We start from the raw sequence: 17,481 nt of genomic DNA, 5'->3' as shown, positions 1-17,481 counted from the left end.
ATTGATCTAGCTTGGTGCATTATCATAGAGCTTTCATGTTTTCACACCTTCCTGTCCTGTGGGCTCTTCACACCACTTCTCTCATTCTGATTTTAGAACCTTTGTGATGGATTTTAGTTATTTTTTTTTTTATTCTCTCCTTTTGTTTCACAGGAAAAAATAAAATGTGAGAAAAAGAAAGAACTGTGCAAGCAAAATCTTGCACAGAAAGTGTGACTGGGCTCATGCCAGGACTCTGTTAAGGTAGAAACTTTTGGGCCATAATCTTTTTTTTTTTTTTTTTGTAGATTTTGTTTGTGTGATTCATGTTCCTCATCTTGAAACTGCTGAAAATTAAAATCTTAGACAAAACATATGGCTATTTCAAATCTGTGGAAGCAAACAAACATGGGGGTCCTTTTAACTAAGCCGTAGTAAAAAGTAGCCTGCGATAGTGTAGGCGTGTGTATTGGGCATGCGCCGGGCCAGTTTTTACTGTGTCTACAAAAAATGGAGGGGTTTTAATGGGACGGGAAAAGGGCCTGGGATAAAAAATGAAGCCAGCGCGCGCCCAAAACCAGCCTGAGCCCTTAACGCCACCCATTGATCTAGCAGCAAAGTGCTAATTACTGCCAGAACCAGCGCACGTTGGAAGAAATAATAAATAATTCATCCAGATGTTATGGGCATATGCCAAATCTGAAATTACCGCCAGGAAAGCGTGTTGGCCTGGCAGTAGTCTCATTTTGGCACATGCTGCATGGGCGTAGAGCCTACCGCAGCTTAGTAAAAAGGCCCCTTGCTATTTTCACACCCTCTCCCCACCAAAAATTGGTACTCAGACTAAAGCATCAGATCATTCTTTCAGGTCATTCAACAGGAAGCACATTTTTGTTGTGAAATGTTTATTGAAAGCTAATTAAAGTAGATGATATTGTAAATTATCTTTGTAACATATAAAATGAAAATTAAAAAAAAATGAACAGGAAAACTAGTTAAAAGAGAAGTATGGCACGCTCTATAAGAAGTATGTTACTATTAACTGATCAGTATACGTAGGGTCTTTTTACAAAGGCACGCTAACAGATTTAGAGCATGCTAACAAATTACTGAGCATTAAGTATGCGACATTAAGCATGTGTAAATCTTTTAACATGCCTTAGTAAAAGGACTCCATAATTTTAAAACAAATAAATACTCTACATTTATTATTCACCAGAGACTGTGGTTTTGGGAAACAGCTTCACTTTTCAAAATCTGCCCTCCTTTTTTTTTTTTGTTTGTCACATGGATGTCTGATATCACAAGTTCTATTTTAAAAGTACTGCATTAAAAAATTCAAAACAGAGAGGCCAACTTTTAAAACATGCAATTTCTAAAATCACAGCTTCCTGTGGTTAAGTGATAACAGGATTTATTTTTAGTCTTTATGCATGTTTAAAATTCTCTAGCGTTCTGTAAATTCAAGTACATTTTAGGGGAAAGTTTATAAACATTTTTTATAAAGCACTATCCACATGTGAAGCATGTTTTACACGCAGAAAATGGCTGAAAACTCTGGGTTTGTACATGAACATAAGTATGCAGATTGATAAAAGCTAGTGTACTTTAATGCAATCTTCATTAGGCATTTCTAGTTTGGGAGAACCAGCGTTGGGGTTGTGATGCATGCAGGTACTTGGAAAAACACACATACATGCACAGAACTTATTTTATTTATTTATTTATGTATTTATTTATTATTTATTTATTTAGATTTTGCTCACACCTTTTTCAGTAGTAGCTCAAGGTGAGTTTTTCTAACAAGACATCTATAGGAAAACTCCAACCCAGTCCTCAGGACTCACCCAGCCAGTCAGGTTTTCAGAATATCAACAGTGAATATGCATGAGATAAATTTGCAGGCATTACCTCCACTGCATGCAAATCTAGCTTGTGCTTATTGTGAGTATCCTGAAAACCTGACTGGCTGGGTGTGTCCTGAGGACTGGGTTGAGAACCAGTTTTCTAGAGACAACAAAAGCACTTATGAGCCTTTTTAAAATAAGCATCTTAGGCCCCGATGCACAAAGGCAGCCGTAAAATACGGCTGCCTCGCTAAAATGTAGCGAATCGCTAACAGCCAGCAATGCACAAAGGGATCACATGCAAATGAGCTGCATGGATTCCCCCTTTGTGCATCTTCGCTGTTTGAGAGTTTGAGCTGTCAAATGGATTTGACACTGCTCCTGCCCTCCTGTCTCCACCTTGTTGTAAGGTACGGGGAGGGGGGGGGGCGGTGCTGGCCAGGGAAAGTTTAAAAATGATGGGGGGGGGGGGGGGGTCAGGGTCCACTTGACCACCAGGGAAATTTCTTTTTAAAATTCAGGTGGGCGCCAGGAGGTGACAGGTAGGAAGCACAAGCAGGCAGCCTTTATAGCATCCTGCTTGTGCTTCTCTCTTCTCCGACAGCTCCAGAGCAGCCGTAAAATTTGCTCATTAAATTAGGACTGCTCTGGAGCTGTGCATCCCCTGGAATACACATTAGACTATAAATGAGCTTATTAGAATACTAATGAGCTCAATGTAATACATTTGCATGGGGTTCTCAGTGGCTGCTAACAGCACACATTAGAGCCATGGAAAACCCCTTAGTACATTACTAGCTACGTAAACGTTTGCTTTAGACTGGCTAGAACCAGTCTAAAGCAAACGTTAATAGTACGGTAAGCTTTGTGCATCTGGCCCTCAGTATATCCACAATAGTATACAAATTAACATGCACAAATTTACAGCTATTCTAAGTGTCAATGTGTTTATATACTCTATACATCAGGGGCGCAGCCAGCAGTCTATTTTGGAGGAGGGGGGCCAGGGGTGGACTGAGGAAGCCACATATTTAATTCCCCCCCCCCCCCCTCACACACACACTCTGTTAAGTATCATACCTTTGCTGGTAGGGATGCTGAAGCCCCGCCAGTTGAAGAAATCTGTTGCCCGAGCCGCTCCCTTCCTCCTCCTGCTGCAGGCGTTCCCTGAGCATGCTCAGTCATTTATAAACTGAGCATGCTTGGAGAGTGACTGCATCAGCAGCTGGATACATGCCACTGACTCCTCATTCGTGAAGCAGCACAAGGGGGAGGGAACAGCTCAGGTGCTCGGGCAGCTGGTTTCTTTGGCTAGCAGAGCTTCAGCATCCCCACCAGCCATGGAACAGGTGCTTCAACTTTGGATGGGGGACTGAGTCACATGTGTGTGGGGGAAAGGGGCAGGCCCCCAAGGCCCCCAATGCCCCCCTGTGGCTAAGCCACTGCTACATATGTACATATGTATTTTATAAAATACTCAGGCACAGTACAACTCCAATCTTTCTCCAGCCAAACATTTACCCAGGGAACACCTACACACAGCAAGAGAATAAGCATGCAAAATCTTGTGCTATGTATTGTTATATGAACATATTTGACCATACAATTTTGCACATGTAAACCCTCCTTTAGAACAGAAAATACTTGATAAAATTGCCCCCAGAGTAGACATATATTTGTGCGAAATATATGTCTATTTTACAAAGGCATCAAAAACATCTAACCCAGGAATCCTTTTGAGAATTTTTATAGGTGCCCTGGTTTAAAATTACTCCCTTAAAGGGCAGTTCTATAACAGGGCACCCACATTTACACATCATTTGCATATACATGTACAGAATACCAAAACTTTTGCAGATAAGTGTACACTTAAGTGCATAAGTAGAAGCAAAGCAAATACATGAGGAGGAAAGTTATTAAGTGGGCTGCTTTTACAATGTGTTATTTTACCGTTAACCTCAGTTATTAGTAACCAGGTCCCACTACATAAAATGGGACCTGTGCTAAAATAGCACGAGTTAGTGGTTAAATAACACCTCTCAACAGTAGTCCATGTTGATAACTTCCCCCCTTAGAGTTAAGAGTTTCAGTCTCTGGTAAACCAGAGCTGATATTGTGATGTCATAATGCCTCATTCCACCAATGCCTCAGAGCCATGACATCAGTGAGGTCACAATGGCTTGATCGCCCTATACTTGGCTCACTTTTATTACACATAGCATTGATTTTGATTTCTAGAGAAATCTTTTTTTCTTTAATTAAACATAGCTTAGCATAGTAGCATAGTAGATGACGGCAGAGAAAGACCTGCATGGTCCATCCAGTCTGCCCAACAAGATAACTCATATGTGCTACTTTTTTTGAGTATACCTGACCTTGATTAGTATATGCCATTTTCACAGCACAGATCGTGGAAGTCTGCCCAGCACTAGCCCCGTCTCCCACCAGCTCTGCCACCCAATCTCCGCTAAGATTCTGAGGATCCATTCCTTCATGTTTATCCCACGCATTTTTGAATTCCGTTACCGTTTTCATCTCCACCACCTCCCGCGGGAGGGCATTCCAAGCATCCACCAATCTCTCCGTGAAAAAATACTTCCCGACATTTTTCTTGAGTCTGCCCCCCTTCAATCTCATAGTTCTACTAATGTGGAAAGTTATGAATATGGGCTATTGTTCATTAAGATATGTTATTGTATTGATAACTTCAGTTATTAGTAACTAGGTGTCATTGGATAAAATGGAAGCTGTGTTAAAGTAGCAGCAGTTAGTGGTAAAATAACATGTCTTAATGGTAGCCCACATTGATAATTTCCCCCCTTAGCAGTAGCCCAAGTGTTATTCTGTAAAGGTGTGCATAAGTGGCGCACCACATAATGCAAGGGGGATGTTCACATGGGTAGAGCATGGGAGGGGCATGATTAGTGCTGCTAGTTGTGCATGCAACTTACAGAATACTGTAAATCACACATGTCCTCGCTGCATTTAGGATCCCGCAGTTATACCAGCACCATGGCTGGTATAACTGCAGGTGCCTACATTTTAGGTGTATTGATGCCAGATTACACACTATAACAGAATCTTGGCCCTCACTGCAGGGTATCAAGGCACCTACGAGGAAGCACCCAGCTACAGAATTGTTCCATTAATGATTTTTTTTTGTGCGTTGAAACACATAAAAACATATCCTTCTTGCTTTTCATTTACTATTATGTAAACATTAGAAAGTGAGCTGTGGAAGATCTCAAGCCCTCAGTTATGTCTTAGCTTGAATTACCTTTATGACATCTTCATCCACTGACTTGCACTCAGTAAAATTGGATATGTCCACCACAGAACCGTCTTCCTGTACAGCAACCACTTTCACAGGAACCGCCACGGCTTTTCCAGTCAAGATTGCAGTGTTAAGGATTTCTGTATCCTGAAAAATATAAATAAATACATCAGAGAAAAATGGGTTATTATTACAAGCCTGTGAAGAAAAGCTGTTATCAGGCATTACTCAGCAGCTTATTGACCTACATGCTTGAGTTGTAATTTAAGAAACTCTAGCTACAAGGGAAAATAATTTTCATACTTGGAAAAAAAAACACCAAATCATGCACAATGCAACATTTTTGTTTTGCTTTGGTTTCTGGATTTAATTGTTTTGGGGGTCATTTACTAATGGTTAGAATGCTGTCTGCCAAGGGTTCAACTTTATTTCCTATAGGACCTGTAGCAAATGTTATAGACTGGTTCGTCAGTGCTACAGCAAAGACAACCTCTGTGGCCTGATGGCAATGATTGCTTACAAAGCTGTGAGGAGGCTTGGGTTGTTTTGTTTTTTAAGTAGTCCTTCATTTTCACCATATCTCAGTACATGATCATTGAAGTTCATCTTATTATCAAGTTAGAAGGTGCTCTGGTTCCAGCAGAATACACAATGCTAATTTCAGCATTTCCTCAGGCAGAGCCTATCAGGAGATTTTTTACTGGCCATCAGGTAACATTTCTTTTTTCCTCTGATGAATCTGTAGAGCAGGCACACTAATGACACCATTAGAAGAGACTTCGTTTAGTCCTCTGCGTTGAAGCTGTTTGATTAATTACTCTAAATGAGCTACTACACGGTCCCCAGCATGATGCCTACCTACATGGGGAACACAGTTCAGCAACAGAGGGTACCAAGCACTAGCTCACACTCTTCCTGCTCAATGGCTTGCAAATAACCTTGTACTGCCACCCTATGAATGTGAATTTAGTTTCCACTCCATAATGTATCATCTTACTTGAATGCCATTCTAGGGTGGAAGGTTATATTTGATCGCAATTAATTTTTCATATGTCACTGTCACAAAAGTAATTATTACTCATCAGTTGGAAAATAAAGATTTCCAATTAATTCATCTCCACAGTGCCAGATTTAAAATAGTGAAGTAGGAATAGAATAGTTGAGGCACAGTGAGAAATTCCAGTAGCTGTTGGGAAAGGCGCTTTGGGGTCTTTAGTTTCAGACCTCTTGCTGGGCTAACTGGTGCCCTAGGAAGTTCATATGGGTAGGGGGGAATTCTAGTGAAGGACCTCCAAGTCAGAGGAATGCTGAGATCCCACAGTGAAACAATGAAAGCACACAAGGAGTGGGAAATAGACCAGGCAACCCAGAGACAAACGAAGAGACTTCGATCAGTGGTGCAGAGTTTATTGGTGAAGACTCGACACAGTACCATGTTTTGGCCACAGGCCTGCTTCAGGAGTGTGGCTCCAGTAACCTAGAAATCACTGGCAATAACTGGAGAGTGGGAGGCTCACCCAGAGGTGGTTGTGACCCAGTCAGTGGGAGGAGGGTGCTAGTGTAGAGCACAAGCAGCAGGTGCAGGCGGACCTGAGATGTGCTGGGGATAGACCCTCTAAGTGGTCGCGGGGTAACCCTAGGCAGGAGACTAGGCATTTCATGACAGTTGTAAAAACAAATGCTAATTAAGAAACATTACAGGAAGACTGTAGGAAACTGGAAGACTGGGCATTCAAATAGCAGATGAAATGTAATGTGGACAAATGCAAAGTGATGTACTCAAGAAAAAGATCTAGGGTCATTGTAGACAATAAGCTGAAAGTGTGCAACAGCAGCGAAAAAAGCAAACAGAATGTTAGGAATTATTAGGAAAGGGATGCAAAATAAGACCTTGGTGTGACGTCACCTTGAGTATTGTGTTCAATTCTGTTTACCATTTCTCAAAAAAGATATAGCAGAATTAGAAAAGGTTCAAAGAAGAGCAATCATAATGAAAAATGGGATGGAACTCCTCCCCTATGAGGAAAGTCTAAAGAGGTTAGGGCTCTTCAGTTTGGAAGAGAGATGGCTAAGGGGGGATACGATTGAGGTCTACAAAATACTGAGTGGAGTAGAATGGATAAAATTGAATCGATCTTTCACTTTTTCAAAAAGTAAAAAGACCAGGGGACACTCAATAAAATTACATGGAAATATTTTTAAAACAAATAGGAGGAAATATTTTTTCACTCAAAGAATGGTTAAGCTCTGGAACTCATTGCCGGAGGATGTGGTAACAACTGTTAGCGTGTCTGGGTTTAATCATAAGTACATAAGTAATGCCACACTGGGAAAAGACCAAGGGTCCATCGAGCCCAGCACCCTATCCACGACAGCGGCCAATCCAGGCCAAGGGCACCTGGCAAGCTTCCCAAACATACAAACATTCTTTATATGTTATTCCTGGAATTGTGGATTTTTCCCAAGTCTATTTAGTTAGTAGCGGTTTATGGACTTGTTCTTTAGGAAACCGTCTAACCCCTTTTTAAACTCTGCCAAGCTAACCGCCTTCACCACGTTCTCTGGCAATAAATTCCAGAGTTTAATTATGCGTTAGGTGAAGAAAACTTTTCTCCGATTTGTTTTAAATTTACTACACTGTAGTTTCATCGCATGCCCCCTAGTCCTAGTATTTTTGGAAAGCGTGAACAGATGCTTCACATCCATCTGTTCCATTCCACTCAATATTTTATATTTTATATACCTCAATACTTTATATACCTCTATCATGTCTCCCCAAAAATGGTTTGGACAAGTTCCTGGAGGAAAATTCCATAGTCTGATATTGAGATGGACATAAGAAGCCATTGCTTGCCCTGGGATTGGAAGCATAGAATGTTGCTACTAATTGGGTTTCTGCCAGGCACTTGTGACCTGTATTAACCACTGCTGAAAGCAGGATACTGGGCTAGATGGACCATTGGTCTGACCCAGTATGGCTATTCTTATGTTCTTAAGAAACGGCTCATAGAAAAGAATGAAAATGGTATGAGGCTATGCGCCACAAGACATAAGAGAAGTGACTTGATGACCTGAAGATGTATACCAGTGGTTCCCAAACCAGTCATAGGAGACTCCTCCCCCTCCCCCCCAGCCAGTTGGGTTTTCAGGATATCAACAATGAATATGTATTAGATCAATTTGCATGTAGTGGAAGAACGTATGCAAATCTCTCTCGTGAATTTTCATTGTAGATATCCTGAAAACCCAACTGGCTGGGGGGGTCTCCCAGGAGAGATTTGGGGAACCACTGATGTATACCCTAGAGAAAAGAAGGGATGGGGAGATATTATAGAGATATTTAAATATCTGAAAGGTATTAACAAACAAACACAATTTTTTGCAGAGATGGGAAAGTTGTAGAACTTGACGACATGAATTGAGAACATAAGAATAACCACATTGGGTCAGACCAATGGTCCATCTAACACAGACAGTATCCTATGTTTTAGCAACTTTGAATAGTTTTATGTCCTCTGCAAATTTAACCACTTCACTTGTCATTCCGATTTCCAGATCATTTAAAAATATGTTAAATATAGATCCCAGTATAGATCCCTGCAGCCCTCCACTATTCACCCTCCTCCATTAAGAAAAATGGTCATTTAACCTTACAGGTCTTCATTTGCCATCATCTACTATGTTAATGCTGGTTTATTTACAAAGGGATTTTATTCCCAACATGTTAAAACAAAATTACAAAAGAAAGCACTATTCAATTCATTAAAATATCAAATCCATTTTTTTCCATTTTAATAATCTAGTCAACATCCTTAGAAGAAACTCAGGTAGTCTCCAAACTGCACATATCTCATCACCCAAGGTAACTCTTACATTGATTTAATAAAAGGTATCATGGCTCACGATATTGCAACTTCTTTGGAACCAAACCAGCTGCTAGAACACTCTGTACCTCATTGGGTATTCATAATCATGGCACTTCCATTACCTAAGAACATATACACACATCTCTAATCACTTTACTCCGCCTTGTACATGAAAAAGCAGATTATACATTTTTAATTTAAATTAAATTCCCAAGCCTGTTTACTAACCTTAGAGCCAGTGGGGGTTTCAATCTGAACATGAAGGAGCTGCACTACTACTACTACTACTATTTAGCATTTCTATAGCGCTACAAATCATACACAGCGCTGCACAAACATAGAAGAAAGACAGTCCCTGCTCAAAGAGCTTACAATCTAATAGACAAAAAATAAAGTAAGCATATCAAATCAATTAATGTGTACAGGAAGGAGGAGAGGAGGGTAGGTGGAGGCGAGTGGTTACAAGTGGTTACGAGTCAAAAGCAATGTTAAAGAGGTGGGCTTTCAGTCTAGATTTAAAGGTGGCCAAGGATGGGGCAAGACGTATGGGCTCAGGAAGTGTATTCCAGGCGTAGGGTGCAGCGAGACAGAAGGCGCGAAGTCTGGAGTTGGCAGTAGTGGAGAAGGGAACAGATAAGAAGGATTTATCCATGGAGCGGAGTGCAGGGGAAGGGGTGTAGGGAAGGAGGAGTGTAGAGAGATACTGGGGAGCAGCAGAGTGAGTACATTTATAGGTTAGTAGAAGAAGTTTGAACAGGATGCGAAACCGGATAGGGAGCCAGTGAAGCGACTTGAGGAGAGGGGTAGTATGAGTAAAGCGACCCTGGCGGAAGACGAGACGGGCAGCAGAGTTTTGAACTGATTGGAGAGGGGAGAGGTGACTAAGTGGGAGGCCAGCAAGAAGCAGATTGTAGTAGTCTAAACGAGAGGTGACAAGAGTGTGGATGAGGGTTTTGGTAGAGTGCTCGGAAAGAAAGGGGCGGATTTTACGGATGTTGTAAAGAAAGAAACGACAGGTCTTGGCGATCTGCTGGATATGAGCAGAGAAGGAGATGACCCCAAGGTTTCGAGTTGAGGAGACAGGGAGAATGAGAGAGCCATCAACAGAAATAGAAAAGGGGGGGAGTGGGGAGGTGGGTTTGGGGGGGGGGGGGGGGGGGGGGAAATGAGAAGCTCGGTTTTGGTCATGTTTAATTTCAGGTGGCATTGAGACATCCAGACAGCAATGTCAGACAAGCACGCTAAAACTTTGGTTTGGATGCAAGGTGAGATATCAGGGGTAGAAAGGTAGATTTGGGAGTCATCAGCATAGAGATGGTAGGAAAAGCCATGGGATGAGATCAATGAACCAAGGGAAGAAGTGTAGATAGAAAAGAGGAGGGGACCAAGAACAGAACCCTGAGGTACGCCGACAGGCAGAGGGATAGAAGTAGAAGAGGATTCACCAGAGTGAACACTAAAGGTACGGAGGGAGAGGTAGGAAGAGAACCAGGAAAGGACAGAGCCCTGGAATCCAAGTGAGGACAGGGTATCGAGAAGTATGCTGTGATCAACAGTGTCAAAAGCAGCGGAAAGATCAAGAAGAATGAGGATGGATTATTGACCTCTGGATTTAGCCAGTAATAGGTCATTGGAGACTTTAGTAAGTGCAGTTTTGGTTGAGTGGAGAGGGCGAAAACCAGATTGTAGTGGGTCAAGAATAGCATGTGAGGAGAGAAAATCAAGGCAGCGGTGGTGAACAGCACGGTCAAGTAATTTGGAGAGAAAAGGGAGGAGGGAGATGGGTCGGTAATTAGAGGGACAAGTAGGGTCCAGTGAAGGCTTCTTAAGGAGAGGAGTGATCACAGCATGTTTAAAGGCAGTAGGGACAGTTGCAGTGGAAAGTGAGAGGTTGAGAATGTGACAGATAAAAGGAGTAAGAGCAGGTGAGATGGCATTAAGAAAGTGGGTGGGAATGGGATCAGAGGAACAGGTGGTATAGCTGCACTCACTGGAGGCCCAACATATGCAAATTCATGTGCATGTTTATTATGGCTATCCCCAAAACCCAGTTGGTTCTGGGGGTTATCACAACTGGTTTGGGAAGCACTGGCCTGAGCAAAACTGTCCCTGATTTACAGCGTATGCGTTTTCTCAGGTGAGAGATTCTTTCAAACTGAAAATGGTTGGAGACATCAGATCAGAGTCAATCTGGTCCACTTGTGGTGCTGGTAACAATTCAAGTGAGTATCATATTTTATGACCACAATTTCACTCTAAACTATTTAATAATTCTACACATTTATCTATTTCTCTGTTCCTGGATGCCTTGCTTCTTAAGCAGAGCTCTGCTTAATTACAGCTGTAACCTGTTAATGGTGAGTCTTTGTTGTCTGAGGGAATATACATCTTATCCAGCCTTGAGTAAATTAAAATTTAATATAACACTGGGTCGCAGCAGAATTAGGAAGCAAATGACAGCTGCTTAATTAAAACCTAAAGCTGATTAGATGGCACTGCCGAGAGAAATACTCCAGAGAAACAGCAGAAAACTATTGAAACTCGAGGCCATGATAATGGCTTATTTAAATATGAATGAGTCCTATACAGAGCTGCCACAAATGTTTGCCACCTCATTGGGTTAGACAAACTCAAACGTGAATAGGCAACTTGGCAAGGTTGCTGATAAGGCTGTGAATACCTGCATCCCTGATTCATGAGACACCCATGTTACAAATCATAGGGATTGTTCGAAGGAACTGTCATGCATATTAATGAACCTGCATTGCATATGCAGATTACCAAAGGTGGAAGGTAATGCAAAAGTGACAGGGAAAATGTGCTGCTTCTGTTAAATGTTCAGTGGTTCCTCTCACCTTCCTTTCTCCATCTGCTGCATTCTTCCATCTGAAAGACAACCTTAGATTGTTGCTGCTATTGTACAGGGTCCCTCCAGTGGAAATTAGCTATTTTTTCTGTATGCAGCAGTTCCGTGACTTTATAAAGTCAGGATTCACACACACACTGCAGCATCAGTTAACAGTAACTGCGTTCATGGTTCTTTGCCTTTTAATTCCTCTGAAATTTCCTCTAAAAATGATGCATAACCTGATGAAGGGAAAGCTAGTCATAAAATTATTACTAATCTAATAAAAAAGCTATCATCTAAAGCTTATTTATTTACCTCTGTTCCTACTCTTCAAATAGGAAGGAATATACCACAGCAAGCACAAGGATCAAAGCAATAGTCAAAAAAAGTTATGGAGAGAAGTAATATCCCTTACTAACTAGTCCTTTCTCATCTAGTCAACATTGGAAGGTTTAATGGCAGTAGGCCAGGTAACAATTTAACACCTATATTTTGTGGCATGGTGCTATTGGGGTTTTCCCCTGAAGCAGCCAGTGTGTCTGGCGAAACAGAAGATCTTTGTTGGAACTGTGATGTTCTGCAATTGGAAAGTTTGTGAGGATTCGTGATCTGCTTGAGAAGATGTTTGGATTTGCTATATTGCTGCATTGGAGACAGTGCTATTAGAAGGACCACAGCTATGTTGAAGAAATTTGCAGAAAAGTGATTGGTGCACTTTGTCTTCCCTGATTGCCCCTTTTACACCTCAGTCATCTATCTAGTGGTCCAACTGATTCTTTTGCCAGCTTCTTGCTTTTAATATACCTAAAAAATAAAAAAAAATTACTATCCTGCTTATAATCGAACGAGAAAAACGCCCAAGTTCCGACCTAAATCGGGAGATGGACGTTTATCTCACAAAAACGAATAAAGCGGTATAATCGAAAGCCGAACTTGGACGTTTTCAACTACACTCCGTCGCGGATGCGGACAAAGTTGACGGGGCGTGTCGGAGGCGTGGTGAAGGCGGAACAGGGGCGTGGTTATCACCCGAACAGAGATGGGCGCCTTTCGCCGATAATGGAAAATAAGTATGCGTTTGTAGGTAGAATTTAGGGCACTTTTCCTGGACCCTGTTTTTTCACGAATAAGGCCCCAAAAAGTGCCCTAAATGACCAGATGACCACCAGAGGGAGTCGGGGATGACCTCCCCTGACTCCCCCAGTGGTCACTAACCCCCTCCCACCACAAAAAAATGATGTTTCACAACTTTTTATTTTCACCCTCAAATGTCATACCCTCCTCCCAGGCAGCAGTATGCAGGTCCCTGGAGCAGTTGTTAGGGGGTGCAGTGGACGTCAGGCAGGTGGACCCAGGCCCATCCCCCCCCTACCTGTTACAATTGTGCTGCTTAATGCTTAGTCGTCCAACCCCCCCAAACCCACTGTACCCACATGTAGGTGCCCCCCTTCACCCCTTAGGGCTATAGTAATGGTGTAGACTTGTGGGCAGTGGGTTTTGAGGGGGATTTGGGGGGCTCAACACACAAGGGAAGGGTGCTATGCACCTGGGAGCTCTTTTACCTTTTTTTTTGTTTTTGTAAAAGTGCCCCCTAGGGTGCCCGGTTGGTGTCCTGGCATGTGAGGGGGACCAGTGTACTACGAATCCTGGCCCCTCCCACGAACAAATGCCTTGGATTTATTCATTTTTGAGCTGGGCGCTTTCATTTTCCATTATCGCTGAAAAACAAAAACGCCCAGCTCACACATTGTCGAATAAAACATGGACGTCTATTTTTTTGCGAAAATACGGTTCGGTCCGCCCCTTCACGGACCCGATCTCGGAGATAAACGCCCATGGAGATAGACGTTTTCGTTCGATTATGCCCCTCTATGTGTTTTTGCCTCCAACTCAATCTTTTTTTTTTCCAAAGTTCCTCTTTTCCTTACTTATCAGCATTTTGCATTTGCCTTGACATTCCTTACACTGTTTCTTATTATTTTCAGTCGGTTCCTTCTTCCATTTTCTGAAGGATTTTCTTTTGGTTCTAATAGCTTCTTTCACCTCACTTTTTAACCATGTCAGCTGTCATTTGGTCTTCCTTCCTCCTTTTTTAATACGCAGAATATATTTGGCCTGGGCTTCTAGGATGGTATTTTTGGACAGTATCCACACCTGATGTAAATGTTTGAGCTTTGCAGCTGCTCCTCTAAGCTTTTTGTTTTTCACTGTACTTCTCATTTTATCATAGTCTCATTTTTGAAAGGTAAATGCTAGGAAGATGCCCTGACCTACATGCTTGACCTAGTGAACCTAACACCCAGAAACGCAAAAAAATCTTCCCGCACCTTTCTCAACCTACACTTCCCCAGTTGTAAAGGATTAAAATACAAACTATCTCACACGACCAGCTTTTCTTATATGGGCACACAGCTGTGGAATGCACTTCCAACCCACCTGAGAACGATCAACGATCAACTTCCGCAAATCTCTGAAGACTTACCTCTTTGACAAAGCCTATCACGAGAACCCATAGCTAACCATAACACAACACCTTTCCAACTTTAAGCAGAATGTATCTCTCCACAACTACTTGATCAAATCCTTTTGTCTTCCTTGACTTACTACTACTACTACTACTTAACATTTCTAGAGCGCTACTAGGGTTACGCAGCGCTGTACAAAATAAACATAGAAGGACGGTCCCTGCTCAAAGGAGCTTACAATCTAAAGAACGAAATGTCAAGTTGGGCAGTCTAGATTTCCTGGGTAGAGGTGTAGAGGTTACTTCTTTGTAACACCAAATGTATACTTCTTTGTAACACCAAATGTATACTTCATCCTGTATGGCGATGCCACAACAGGTCTTTGTAAGCCACATTGAGCCTGCAAATAGGTGGGAAAATGTGGGATACAAGTCAAATAAATAAATAAATAAATAAACGTATTGGATTTCCTGTGTGTATTTACTCTAAAAACAATATCAAATCTAATCATATTATGATCACTGATATCAAGAGGCCCCAGAATCATTACCTCCTGGCACCAGATCATGCACTCCACTAAGGACTAGGTCTAGAATTTTTCCTTCTCTTGTTGGCTCCTGTACCAGCTGCTCCATAAAGCAGTCTTTGATTTCATCAAGGGATTTCACCTCCCTAGTAAGCCCTGATGTTACATTTACCCAGTCAACATTGGGGTAATTTAAATCATATATATACCCAGTTCCTTTACAGAATAGGCACCCTCTGGATGACTTAATATAGGTGCAAAGTTATATTCTAAATGTATTCGTCTATTTGAAATATGCTATATTGCATTGGCAGCCAATGAGAGTAAAATAGCACTTGTGTTTTTGGAAATGTCATGAATGTATGCAACTTTCTCCATTCCAACCTAAACATGCCCTCAGGAGCAAGTACGTGCTAAGGAACAGCTTGCATAGTTTCAGCTGGGCAATTTTCAAACAGGACAATCAGAGTGTTAATCCCTTATAGCATGAATAAAGTGGTTTAAAAATTGCCCTCAGTATTTTGAATAGATGACACTCTCAAGTTGTGCATTGCAAACTGAGTATATTAATAGCTGATGTGGATAATGTACAGGTTGTGCGAAATCAAATTAATCCACCTACATATCAGTTCTCTTTCACAATGGCGTCTTCTGGGATGCACAGACAGAGGAATAAATGAGAAGTTAATGTAGAAACAACTGAAAGTTGAGGGTCTCAGGACACACAGTTAATGTTGTGTTTCCTTTTATCCCTGGAAATGAGTAGTAAATATAATTTTAATTTATTGTGGCTATAAATCAATAATAAAGATCAGGCTAAATTAAAGTGTCATTTAACTAGCATACTGTACAGGCTGAAACTATATTAAAGGCTTGCACAAATATTTTTTTTGGGGGGTTGTGCTAAACATGGAGGTATAGGGGCTCATTTTTGAAACAGAAAAACATCCACAAAATGGCACAAAGTGGCAGCTGGATTTTTTTCATAAAAACATCAAAATCACTATTTTTGAAACTCATTTTTAAGACGTTTTTCTATGCAGTTCATCTAAATCTCAAGGGGGCATGTTGGAGGCATATTTTGAATGGGACTATAGTAGGCTTACAATTTGGAATTTTTCTGCAATCAAGAAATGTATTAAGTTATGTCCAATAAAAAAGGTATCATCTTATTTTCTTTTCCATGTTTTATTTTGTTTGATTTCTATTGATAACCTTAAGAGTGAACTAACACAGCTACCACACCACTCTGCGATAATAGAACATTGTAAAAATGTCCAAGGTAAAAAATAGGACATTTTTGGCTAGCCTAAGTGCTAAAAAGGTGCCCAAAATGACCAGATGGCCACTGGAAAGATAAAGCCATGATCCCCCCTTAATCCCCCCCATGGTCACTGACCTCCTCCCACCCCCCTAAGAGGCGAAAGTGACAGTTCATACCTGGCTCTATGATAGCTGCAGATATAATAGCCATTCCTCTTAGAGCAGCAAGCGGGTTCCTGGAGTAGCCTAGTGGTTGGTGCAGTGGGCTGGAGAAGGAGACTCAGGCACATATCCCACTCTAACCAGTACACTTGTGCTGGAAAGTGTGAGCACCCCAAAAACCACAAAATACCTACTGAACCCACATATAGGTGATGCCTGCAGACCTAAGGGCTATGGTAGTGGGGTACAATTGGGTACAGCACATTTTTTGCTATTCCTGGAGGGCTTACCATTCAATATAAGGAGGTTATGATGTGATATGTACCTGGGAGCTTTAATGTGAAGTTCACTGCAGTGCCCCCTGGGCTGTCCCATTGCTCTACTGGGGTGTCTGTGTGGCCAGTCTAGTAGGACTGCTGCCCCCAGATATCCCAAATGGCTTGTTTATGTGCACTTTTTTTCTTAGATGTCTTTTGTTTGAAAATGGTCCATATAAGAAAGATGCACTGAGCACAAAAACATCTCAAATAAGGTGATTTTCAGATCAAAAAGATAGATGTTTTTCTGGTTTGAAAATGAACATGTTTGGCACTGGATTTTTTGACATTTTTTGCATAACGTCCACTTTCTGTGCTCTTAAAACATTGGTCTTCACGCCTAGTTCTCGAGGACCTCCAATGGGTCAGGTTTTCAGGATATCCCTAATGAATATGCACTTTCCAGAAGGATTTAGCACTACTATTCAGTAGGCCTAAATCTGTCTTGATAACTTGGACAGCGGTTGAATATCACCACTATCTGGATAAGCCTAGGTGCCACCTCTGCTCCTCCCCTAACCCAGCACCATTTTATCCAGATAATATCTAGCCATTTAACTATTTAAGGGGCCAATATTAACTAGATAACCTGTCAAAATATCTGCATACGCAAATTATATATTGGCCACCAATACCTAACTCCATTTGAATCTAGGCCCAAATATAAGTTCAAGACCTAGTACATAAGTATTGCCACACTGGGACAGACCAAAGGGCCATCAAGGCCAGCATCCTATTTCTAACAGTGGCCAATCCAGGTCACAAATACCTGGCAAGATCCCCAAAAAGTTCAATACATTTTATGCTGTTTATCCCAGAAATAAGCAGTGGATTTTCCCCAAGTCATTTTAATAATGGTCTATGGACTTTTCCTTTAGGAAGCCATCCAAACCTTTTTTTAAACCCTGCTAAGCTAACTGCTTTTACCACATTC

The 17,481-nt window shown here is 41.5% G+C and overlaps 1 protein-coding gene across 1 annotated transcript in view; it reads right to left on the bottom strand.

Moving 5' to 3' along the window:
* The window catches only part of TMEM132B (transmembrane protein 132B), a 495,209-nt gene that overhangs the window by 131,631 nt on the left and 346,097 nt on the right, over positions 1 to 17,481 (bottom strand). The window contains exon 5 of the mRNA XM_030218391.1: positions 5,104 to 5,247. Within this exon, the coding sequence (XP_030074251.1) occupies positions 5,104 to 5,247 (144 nt within the window). The remainder of the gene's footprint in view (positions 1 to 5,103; positions 5,248 to 17,481) is intronic.

This window comes from Microcaecilia unicolor, chromosome 11 (assembly GCF_901765095.1).
Source record: "Microcaecilia unicolor chromosome 11, aMicUni1.1, whole genome shotgun sequence".
NCBI classification, from domain to species: domain Eukaryota; kingdom Metazoa; phylum Chordata; class Amphibia; order Gymnophiona; family Siphonopidae; genus Microcaecilia; species Microcaecilia unicolor.
The sequence above is the reverse complement of the archived record's forward strand: the minus strand, read 5'-3'. Positions and strand labels throughout refer to the sequence as shown.